At 42.4% G+C, this 11,858-nt stretch overlaps 1 protein-coding gene across 1 annotated transcript; it reads left to right on the top strand.

Annotated features, from left to right (window-relative positions):
* The first annotated feature begins 2,895 nt into the window (after window positions 1-2,895).
* On the top strand, window positions 2,896-11,759 carry gimap4 (GTPase IMAP family member 4). Its single transcript, XM_083651791.1, has 3 exons — window positions 2,896-2,976; window positions 3,842-4,606; window positions 6,950-11,759. The coding sequence occupies exons 1-3, from the start codon at window positions 2,946-2,948 to the stop codon at window positions 6,952-6,954; spliced, it is 801 nt and encodes a 266-aa protein (XP_083507917.1). The 5' UTR covers window positions 2,896-2,945; the 3' UTR covers window positions 6,955-11,759.
* The last annotated feature ends 99 nt before the right edge of the window (window positions 11,760-11,858 follow it).

Genomic DNA, 11,858 nt, shown 5'->3' with positions numbered 1-11,858 from the left:
CGGAGATCGGTCCGGTGCTTGCGTGGGTGGCGGCTGGATGTGATGACTGTGGGACACAGGGGGGGGGCTGAGGAGAGTCACCCGGCGGAGGAGTGACCCCACTGGGGGGCTGGGGGGGAGAGGGACTAGTGTGCTTCTGGTGGGCCAGAAGCTTTGATGTGAGGGGGAAGTGTAGCGGGTTGGGTTTGTGTGCTACTGTTGCCTGTTATACTGTTCTGTGCATGGGGGTTAACACTGGGATTGACATGTCTGTGGGGATTTACGGGGGGTCTGTGAAGGCGACATTTAGCCAGTGGGGGGGGGGGGGTGAGAAAGGGGTTCACCTGTGATTGGCTGGGGGGAGGGGAGCTGTGAGAGCGGGGGACAGCTCGGCGAGTTGGTGTGTGCAGAGCCAACACGTTCTCACTCCGACCACGTAGCATATTGACGCTTTGTCCCGTCCCTTATGCGCCACTTGTTACTAACATGGTACCCTTGAGCGACCCATGAAACGACTTGGGCTTTCTGACTAAACTCAATGCAAACCCATAGAAGTCAACTTTGACGCTTATGGCAACTGCTCCCCCATCAGCCTAACTGCTCGCCCATTAGTCAACTGCTCACCATTAGCGTCTGGGGGGAGGTTAGGTTTAGGCGTGGGAGGTGGGAGAGGTTAGGTTTAGGGTTTGGGGGAGGTTAGGTTTAGGCATGGGGTGGGAGAGGTTAGGTTTAGGCATGGGGTGGGAGAGGTTAGGTTTAGGGTTAGGGTCTGGGAGAGGTTAGCTCCTCCAGACCCTAATGGGCGAGCAGTTGACTAATGGTGGAGCAGTTAGGCTAATAGGGGAGCAGTTGCCATAAGCGTCAAAGATGACTTCCATGGGTTTGCATTGAGTTTAGTCGGAAAGCCCAAGTCGTTTCATGTGTCGCTCAAGGGTACCATGTTAGTAACACGCGACGTAGTGGGGCTCAAAAAATGCACTTTCAATGTAAAATAGGTCGCTTCCGGAAAGAAGCGCCAAAATTTGCACAAATACTCCTTGTGGATTGTTATTTTGATAAAAGTAACTGGCCACGCAGAAATCTTGATCTTTCCAAGATGGCCGCCATTTCCCACCCCAAAAACACTATTTTGGGGGCAACTTTGGGTAGAATTGTCCAATACGAATGATCTTGTTATCAAACCATACATTTATGACCACAGAGAAGCCAGATTTGTTCCATGTAAATTTCTAAATGGCTGCCATTTCAAAGATGGCTGCCATTTCAGCTATTTTTACCATTAGTGGGGCTCAAAACAGCACCTTTAGGTCGCTTCCGGAAAGAAGCGCCAAAATTGGCACAAATACTCCTTGTGGACTGTTATTTTGATAAAAGTAATTGGCCACCCAGAAATTTTATTTTTTTCCAAGATGGCCGCCATTTCCAGCCTGAAAACACTATTTTGGGGGCAACTTTGTGTAGAATTGTCTAATATGAATGATCTTGTTATCAAACCATACATTTATGACCACAGAGAAGCCAGATTTATTCCATGAAAATTTCAAAATGGCTGCCATTTTAAAGATGGCTGCCATTTCTGCTATTTTTACCATAGGATTTCACTGTCCAAGGCAATTTTGATGATTCTGGTGTCAAATGACAGGTTTTTAACTATGGAAATTTCAAAATTATACATCAGAAATGATTTGTATATCTCCTTTTACCATTTACTCTAAAATACTAAATCTCTAAAATACTGTTGTTTATGCATATTTTCACATTACTTTGAAAATATATGCAGAGTAAATGGCAAAAGGAGATATACAAATAATTTCTGATGTATAATTTTGAAATTTCCATAGTTAAAAACCTGTCATTTGACACCAGAATCATCAAAATCGCCCTGGACAGTGAAATCCTATGGTAAAAATGGCTGAAATGGCAGCCATCTTTAAAATGGCAGCCATTTTGAAATTTTCATGGAATAAATCTGGCTTCTCTGTGGTCATAAATGTATGGTTTGATAACAAGATCATTCATATTGGAAAATTCTACCCAAAGTTGCCCCCAAAATAGTGTTTTCAGGCTGGAAATAGCGGCCATCTTGGAAAAAAATAAAATTTCTGCGTGGCCAGTTACTTTTATCAAAATAACAGTCCACAAGGAGTATTTGTGCCAATTTTGGCGCTTCTTTCCGGAAGTGACCTATAAGTGCTGTTTTGAGCCCCACTAACGCACAAGGGACAGGACAAAGCGTCAATATGCGACGCGCTCAGAGTGAGAACGGGTTGGCAGAGCCGTATAATAGAAGAGTTCTGACATCTCCATTCACTCCAATGGACCAGTTTTTTTCCAGGAAGTAGAAAGTGGAACTCTTCAGTAAAAAAAGCAGCACTGTCGAGTTGCAACAAAATAGACAGTGTTGTACTTTGAAAGGGTTTTTCATCCCTTGAAATGAATCAAATTGTACATTATCGGCTTTATTTTAGCATGCAAAAGTAGCGCGAGACCCATTCCTGGCTGTTCATTGGCTAATGATTCTTGCATTTTGGTCCTCCGCTGACGCCACTCTCTTACTAGAGGACACTAGGTGTGTGGAACCTGAGAGGGAAGGCTGTGTGGGTGTTTGGGGAGAGCGGAGAAGCTAGGAGAGTTAGCGGGGTTATGGGTGTGTGTTGTGGGGTTTGTTTTGGCGTGGGCTACGGCTGACAGTGGCCCTCGGACCGTGTGTTAACAGAATAAAGTGCGGTGACTAGATCCTGACTCTCGCCTGGTTCCTGATGCTACAATAGTATGGAAGTATGGGTATTGGAACGGGGCCATTGTTTTATTTTGAAAGTCCGGACCGGAAGTTTTGCTCTCTTTATTCTGGTTAGCTTCTGTCAACTAGTAGGCTGGCAGGAAGTCCCTTGGCTTTGGCGGACTAACTAGCAGCCCAAAGAAACCTACAACTTGAATAAGTCTGACAGCTGGAATAAAAACTGAGAATGGAAACGAACAAACCACTACAAACGACAGGTGAGTCTTCAAGGTCCAAATTATCTCTTAAACCCTGCGACTGATGATTTTGCCAAACAAACGCAGGGAGTTTCCTGGCTATTGAAAGTTAGTCGACTGTCCAGTTTCAACGTTACTAACCGGAATATGACACGTTTCACTTTCCAGACAGTTTCACTTTTGAATGTAACGTTACCTTTTAATATTGGTATGCAGAGACAGCACAAATTAGAATAAACTGGCACAAGTTTAGGCTCACCTCACACTGCCTTTGACATTGTAACGCTACGCCGATGTAACATTAGCTTGAGGTTACCTGGTTTCCAACTTGGAGGAGAAAACTAGCTAGCTAAACTACATCAACACAGTCCACTAAGCGTGGTTAGCGTGCTGGCTGGATAAAAGCCTTTATTTATTTGATAATAGATTAGATAGATTACTAACACTATTGATGTAGTTGACGTTATTGCTAAATAAAAAGGTAAAGTTTGACCTCCAGTCGCGGGCATATAGCAAGCAAACAATGTACAAGTAATCATTATATTTTCAGAGTTTTTTTCCTTTATTCTCATAAAGACTTTCATCAGTTTCATACTTGTATGTTATCAATGACGTTACCTCAAATGGTTGGTAAATTATACTGCAAATACAAAGCTGGATAAACTTAAGTTAAGTTAAGGTGGTTTATTTATTTTTTTATATTATTTTGCAGTTATTACATAGATTACATAGATGAAAATAGAGATAGAGACAGGAAAAAGATGAGCAGATGACATACAAAGGTCCCCTTTCTAGACCAGTCACTAGGATGCTCCATTTAAGCTAGTTTTATGCTCCACTGTATCCCTGCTTAACACTGAACACTTTATCAATCCATTGACTACAGCAGACAATGTCCCTGACCCCGAGGAGGAGGAGAAGAAAGCAGCCGCTGCAGCCCGGGTGGCCAACCGTCTATCCGAGCTTCGCCTGGTGCTGCTGGGCTGGAGGTGGCCAGGAAAGAGCCTGACGGGAAACACCATCCTGGGCCGAGAGGAGTTCCGCCTGGAGCGAGCTGCCGAGTTCTGCGTGAAGAGGCAGACAGAGGTGGAGGGGCGGCAGGTGACTGTGGTGGACACGCCAGGCTGGTTCTCCGCCCAGGACACGCCGCCTTCCTACCAGCAGGAGATAGTGAGAGGGGCCTCCCTGTGCCCCCCAGGTCCCCATGCCTTCCTGCTGGTCATCCCGGTGGGCATGTTCTCAGAGGTGGACCGCGCTCGCATCGAGGAGCACGTGGGCCTCCTGGGGGAGCGCATCTGGAGGCATACGCTTGTGGTGTTCACATGGGCAGAGGTACTGAGGAATATTTCCATAGAGAGGTACATCCGTAGGGAGGGCAAGGACCTGCAGTGGGTGCTGGAAAAGTGCAAGAGGAGGTACTTCGTCATTAATAACTGTGTTTTCGGGCAGCACCCCCAACTAGGGCGGTTAATGGAGAGAGTGGAAAAGATAGTGGCAGAGGAGGGGGGCTTCTACAACCCCGAAGAGGCGGAGGAGAAGAAGAAACCTCTGGAGGAGACCCAGAATAGAGAGGGGCGGGAGTTGGGGGCACGGCCCAAACAGAACTCTGCCCTGGCGTTGGCCAAACCCATGGAGGTGAACCCGCCTCTCAGTAAGTGATGCATTTATCTTAGAGGCCATTTACACCTGGCACTTACATGTGTTTTCTGCCATCTGATTGCAATCTGATGGCAGAAATGGGTGTCCTCTCAATCCACATAAAGTTGCTGTATGCAGATTGAAAGGACACATTGCATTTACACTTGTGTTCAATGTGTACACAATCCATCCCTGACCACCGCCGGAGGTGGTTTGGCCGATCAGATTGCAATCCGTCTTGAATGTGTCTTGGGGGCGTTTACACCTGTACTTTCATGTGGTCAAGCACAATCTGATTGCAATCTGATGACAGAAAACACAGGTTAATGGCCAGGTGTAAATGGCCTCTTAGTCACAAATTGATTGTGCATTCATGTGCTAGTGGGGAAGTCCGGCATCCGGGACTTGCAAGCCGGCTGCTAAACAGCTTTGCATCGTTCATGTGCTATTTTGTTGGAAAAATCAACCCCCCCAGACATAAACAAGTATGTTCTGAAGGTTAACAGACATATAAACAAGTATGTTCTGAAGGTTAACAGACATATAAACAAGTATGTTCTGAAGGTTAACCGACATATAAACAAGTATGTTCTGAATGTTAACAGACATATAAACAAGTATGTTCTGAAGGTTAACAGACATATAAACAAGTATGTTCTGAAGGTTAACAGACATATAAACAAGTATGTTCTGATGGTTAACAGACATATAAACAAGTATGTTCTGAAGGTTAACAGACATATAAACAAGTATGTTCTGAAGGTTAACAGACATAAACAAGTATGTTCTGAAGGTTAACAGACATATAAACAAGTATGTTCCGAATGTTAACAGACATATAACAAGTATGTTCTGAAGGTTAACAGACATATAAACAAGTATGTTCTGAAGGTTAACAGATTTATTAGATGAACTTAATTCTAGCAAATTTTGGCTAACTACAGACTTGCAATAAAGGAGCATATGTATTCTCTTACCACTGACTGACAAAACTTTATTTTTTGGCTTGGTGAGAAGGTTAAGGTACCAACATTTTCTATGAGTTTCCGAGTCGAGAATTTGTTTTTCTGATATATCCGATAGCACATGAACACACAAAAAGTGTAAGTGAAATCTCACATCACATCTCATTGTTTGAGGAACATTTCTGTTACTCGGATTAAAGGAACACTTTGCCAATTTTCAACCAGCTTTGTATCATTACAATGTCTCTGTGTACTAGTATATGCAAATGAACAATGTTCCTTCCCTCCATGTTGCCTGCACCAAGAGCTCCCCGTTCATTTGCCAGCTCGCATCAGCTCTCAATCCAACAAAGATGAGTAAGTATGAGTAACAGCCACGTGAGCCGGCGCAACTACAAAATCTGTTGTTCCTCCAAGAACCAATCATGTCACTGGTTCGCAGAAGTACAACAGATTTTGAAGCTGAGACACAGAGAACATTAAAATAGAATGTTTTTCACACTACCGGTATATCCCGATTTTGGATAGAGATATGGTTGAAAATCGGCAAAGTGTTCCTTCAAGATACACCTGTTAGCCTTGTAGTAGTTACCTTCTGCCCAATCTGGGCACCAAGAGTCTATACGTCTGAGGACTAATATGACTCTGGGACAGACGGCTGATATTTCGGGGTTTCCGCTGTATAGTGGACTGGATGTCCGCGCCCATTTCAGCTAATAATAATAATAAATCTAATAGCTGCATATGAGACGTCATGGGGCTGTAAACAATGACTGAAGGGGCGGGATGTCTGCTCTACAGCAGAAAGAAGCCTGTTGCAACACCTTGGCCGGGGACTACAGGTGGAAACTAGCCTTTTGGCTAAACCTGGTGTATTTATTGAATTGTTGATTAATATGCTCTGTCCCCTTTTTCAATAAACTGAACTGAACTGAACTGAAAGAAACCCCAAAATATCAGCTGTCTGTCCCAGAGTCATATTAGTCCTCAGACTGATAGACTCTGGCTTCCCAGATTGCCTTCAGCCAGTCTGGTATGCACAGCATGCTCCATGCAGCCAGTCTGGTATGCGCAGCATGCTCCATGCAGCCAGTCTGGTATGCACAGCATGCTCCATGTAGCCAGTCTGGTATGCGCAGCATGCTCCATGCAGCCAGTCTGGTATGCACAGCATGCTCCATGCATTTAACACCTTCACTAACCCTTATTTCTGTGCTGTTTTGTCAACTCTGTGTTTCTGTCCTCTGTCTCCATTAACCCAAAGAGGACAAAGCAAGATTCCTCCCTCTGTAATAACACCATGATAGTTCTGTGTCAAGGTTGTCTAGCTGAATGCGTGTGTCTATGACAAATGTAGATATGTTAGCATTAACTCATGTGTTTAATTCTAGATTAACTGGACACGCTCATTGGCTGATGGACCCTCTCTAAACCACCTCTAATGGAGCCTCTACCATCCTTTTTACTGACATCCTTATCAAAGTCCAGCCTCAGACAAGGGTAATTTACTGAAATTCACTGAATGCGCAAACAAGTATGATTATTTATTTTTGGGTACAGAGATTATAGTGGTGTGCAGTCATGATGATGCAGTATCTTTTTACTGTGTTGGTTAAAGTGATAATCTCTAAGATTTCAGTTTTGTTCTCTTGGGTGACACCTATGACGATGAGTGGTAAATGCAATTGAGATCAAACAGTGTTGCATATTAAGTGACATTAGTCTATTTGTTTGGCCATAGTAACCACCCGTAATGCTAGCAAAGTAAAGTAAAGTAGCTTGTTATCCTACTTCACACAAGAGTTGTCGGGAACCTACAGTAGCCTACAGAGTAAGTCTATTGTGTTAGCTCCGCCCACCCTGTGTCACCACAGACACCAAGTTCATAAATGCTGCAATATTGAAAACGCAAAGGCTTCCATCAATGGGTCATAGGCTCAATCACCAACCAGGATTTCAATGCTTATTTCTAGTTGAAAAACTGTGATATCGGGTCTAAACGTCCAAGACCTAATTTTGCCCTCTTTTAAATCAGCTAAAATGTAGTTACAATATTGTGTCAAAAAACACATTTCTTTAATCATATTAATAATTTGTTAATTGTAGCTTGAAAGCAAGACAATATTGATTATTGTGAAGGCATGTCTCCAAAGTCATTGTGTACTACTGACAAGTGAAATGTGGTCTACACAAACACTACATTTCAACGCATTTAATGTCATATCAGAAATATAATAAATATGGAACTATATAGGCTATGTGCTGCCAGCAAGAAGCTTCAAGGACACCATTATGGTCTATACTGTAGCGAAATACAGTAAAATAAGGAATTGAGGTACTGCAGTAACGCGCATGCACAAGTACTTGGAGCGAGACAAGAGCTGCTTGCTAGCTGCGAGTCATGACTAGACTGAGCGAGTCCGAAGCAACAGCACCAGAACCAATTGCAGAGTGAGGTGCTCAGTCTGGGCTTCATGCTATGTCATTGTAACAGACTGTATACAAGGCTTTGTGTGTCCCCCCGGAGTTGGCGTACAATGATGTTTTGTTGGACGGTAGCGTTAAATGAAGTTAACCTCCGAAGCCAAGCCGTACAGACTACAGATGCACACACAGTCAATTATGTAACAGTCTTATTATTGTACATGATATCAAATATATACCTGTCTCATCTTTTAGCCTGTACAGGCATGCACAAAGCAACAGACATTCTGTAAGAGGTTTCTATGTGCAAGGTGCTCAGTATAATTTCAGTGATCAGGTTAGCTCACTAGTAGAGGTAGAGCAGAGGGTTTGAAGTATGGGAGATCAGGGTTCGAATCGCGTGTGCGGTGTTGCTTTTTTATGCCTCCGCCACCGGCGATAGCCAGGCCGGAGGCATTATGGATCCGGGTTGTCCGTCCGTCCGTACGTATGTCCGTACGTCCATACGATGTTCGTTAACGCGATATCTGAGGAACGCCTTGACGGAATTTCATCCGATTTGCCTCAAACATCGACTTAGACTCAAGGATGATCTGATTAGATTTTGGTGGTCAAAGGTCAAGGTCACTGTGACCTCTCGAACGCCATTTTCAAGCTTGTTTGAGAGGTCAAACGCCATTTTCAAGCTTGTTAACGCGATATCTAAGGAACGCCTTGACGGAATTTCATCAAATTTGCCTCAAACATCGCCTTGGACTCAAGCATGAACTGATTAGATTTTGGTGGTCAAAGGTCAAAGGCCAAGGTCACTGTGACCTCTCGAACGCCATTTTCAAGCTTGTTAACGCGATATCTCAGGAATGCCTTGACGGAATTTCTGCCAATTTGCCTCAAACATCGACTTGGACTCAAGGAGGAACGGATTACATTTTGGTGATCAAAGGTCAAGGTCACTGTGACCTCTCCAACACCATTTTCAAGCTTGTTAACGCCATATCTCAGGAATGCCTTGATGGAATTTAATCAAATTTGCCTCAAACATTAACTTGGCCTCAAGGATGAACTGATTACATTTTGGTGGTCAAACTTCAAGGTCACTGTGACCTCACGAACGCCATTCCCAAGTTCGTTAACGCGATATCTCAAGAACAGCTTGATGGAATTTCTTCTGATTTGCCTCAAACATCGACTTGGACTCAAGGATAAACGGATTCCATTTTGGTGATCAAAGGTCAAAGGTCAAGGTCACTGTGACCTCTCATATGCCATTTTCAAGCTTGTTAACGTGATATCTCAGGAATGTCTTGATGGAATTTCTTTGAATTTGCCTCAAACGTCCACTTGGACTCAAGGATGAACTGATTACATTTTGGTGGTCAAAGTTCAAGGTCACTGTGACCTCACACACCCAATTTCCAAGCTTTGTAACACAACATCTCAGGAGCACCTTGACGGAATTTCTTCCAATTTGCCTCAAATGGCGATTTGGACTCAAGAATGAACTAATGACGGAGGCATAAGTCCGCGTTGCGGTCGTTCTAGTTAAATTTGAATGTAGCATTTATTTATTTTTTACGGGACATATGATGTATAACGCTGCTGAATGCAAACTGTGTACCGGCTATCAGAATAGTTGAATATTCCCGTCATGGTAACCAAGGTCCTGATTAAATGTGGTCTAAATCTAAACGTTCAATCAACGTCTGCAAATAGTGGGTAAAAAAACTTTCACTTTTTAACCTGTCTTGCATTTTTTTTTTGACCGGTGACCCTAACTGTTTTTTAAACGTCTTTTCAATGGAAAAATGCTTGCTGGGAATTGTGTTAACTCACTATCAAATATGTAGATAGTGACTTAACAGACATTTATTTAGCTGAAAATCTTTGAGATTATCACTTTAATGCTTTTTCGTGCTATCTAAATATTTTAGCCAATTACCCTTAAATGTTTTTTTTTTTTTTTTTTTTTTTACTGTTTTTGGTAAATATCTGATGTGGGTTTGTAATAGTTCAAGGTTAGGTCCATGAGAGAAGTGTGAAAGCACAGATTTAATTAAGTCTGTAACAAGGAAGCACAAGCTGTTACTCTAACTGTCGCACATTTTAAAACCCATTACACTCCTTAGTCTTGGCATATACCATGGCACAACTGCACTACCAAATTGTTACTGTAATGTTCTGTTGAGGGAATTGGGTTTAAATGATTCCCATTTGTTGTGACCAAACAGAAAATGATTTTCTTATGCTGCATTGTTTAATACACTCTGTGTGTGCAGTTATTGATTTTCAGTTGTCTATATCGATTGCCTTCAAGGTTAAAGCCATGGTTCTCAATCCTAGTCCATTAAGGCTCATCTATACTCTATTTTCATATGAAAATAAATGCGTCCGTTTCAAACGGTGTAATCGTCACTGCCCACATACTTCCATGCATATTTCACGTTGGTATCGTGATTCGTGTTTCAGAGTACGGACAGAAGCCTCTGTCCATCTCCGTCTTTAACGTAGAGTATAATTGGGCCTTTAGCCTTTTTCACCTCCCACCTATTTCACCCATTTTGTGTCTAAAAGGCAGGAAGTAACACAGGTGCAACAAAAACATTAAAGAGGGCCCCGGCACTACATCACCTAAATGGATTGGAAGTGGAAACCCTCATTAATGTGTTATATGTCTTATGTCATGTATGTTGTGTGTGGACCACAGGAAGAGTAGCTGCTACGTCAGTGGCAGCTAATGGGGATCCGAATAAACGAATAATTAATACTTTGCTTGCACCTGTGTTACTTCCTACCTTTTAGACACAAAATGGGTGAATTGGATGGGGAGGTGAAAAAGGCAAATAGGATCCAGTTTACTACTCGTTCTATCCATCAAATCAGGCAGGACTGACTGATCACCTGGGACGCCATGGTGAATGCAATGAACTATCTGCTAGAACAGAAGCCCAGCAGTACTGTGAGCCCCAAGCAGCAGGATTGAGAAGCACTGCTGATAAATGTGCTTCTTTAAAGCAGCTCTTGGTAACTCTCTAAAGAGTATAGCAAATCCAAAGCTGTTGATATTTACTCTGACAATCATCACTCACATGCACTATATCACCCAGTATGGGCAAATACTGACTTGTTTATGTGTCGCTATTTAATACAGAACGATAAGGCCAATTCTTTGGTTGTACTGATTTTTTTTTCCCCTGCGTCCTATATTCTTATGTGTGTGTGTTATGTTGTTGCATTGTGTAATGTGTGTGCATTGTTGTTTAGGATTGTTGTTTGGTTATCTCTCTTATCTGTGACGCAGGTCTCTGACACATCAAGTTACTTTTGAATCATTTATGAAAGAAGGGGTGTTATGGGTTTAACATCTATATCCTTTGTAGGTTTGCTACATCTTTTATTTGCCTACACAATTGATATTTGTGATTGTGAACAAACTAGAAGTTTTCTTTTTAGCAAGTGCTGTACGATTTTTTCTATTCTATCTCAATAAATGTATATTTTGATTTAATTATCAAGTTCTTTGAATGTTTGACAAATTCAGACTTGTGTTAAAAATCCCAAGAGTATTTTATCACTCTGAAATACATTAGATGTCTCTTTAACTCTCTTTTTTTATTAAATGGTGTGTCTGAGATGGTTTAAGAAGGTTGAGCAGTACACAAGCTTTGACATGGGGCGACTGTTGGCTTAAATAGCACAGACAGAGTGAAGGCAAGCATAAGTGATTTCCCTCCATGGCTCACAAACTAGTAAATTGTAAACGGACTGCATATGGAGAGACTAGATGAAGTGTAATTGTGTTGTGTAAGGAGACATAATCGCTGTCACAACATATTAGATGTGTTATTTAGTTTGATCTAATAAATCAGAGGGAAGGAG

Source organism: Poromitra crassiceps (genome assembly GCF_964638095.1).
Source record: "Poromitra crassiceps genome assembly, chromosome: 2".
Taxonomy (NCBI): domain Eukaryota; kingdom Metazoa; phylum Chordata; class Actinopteri; order Beryciformes; family Melamphaidae; genus Poromitra; species Poromitra crassiceps.
The sequence above is the reverse complement of the archived record's forward strand: the minus strand, read 5'-3'. Positions and strand labels throughout refer to the sequence as shown.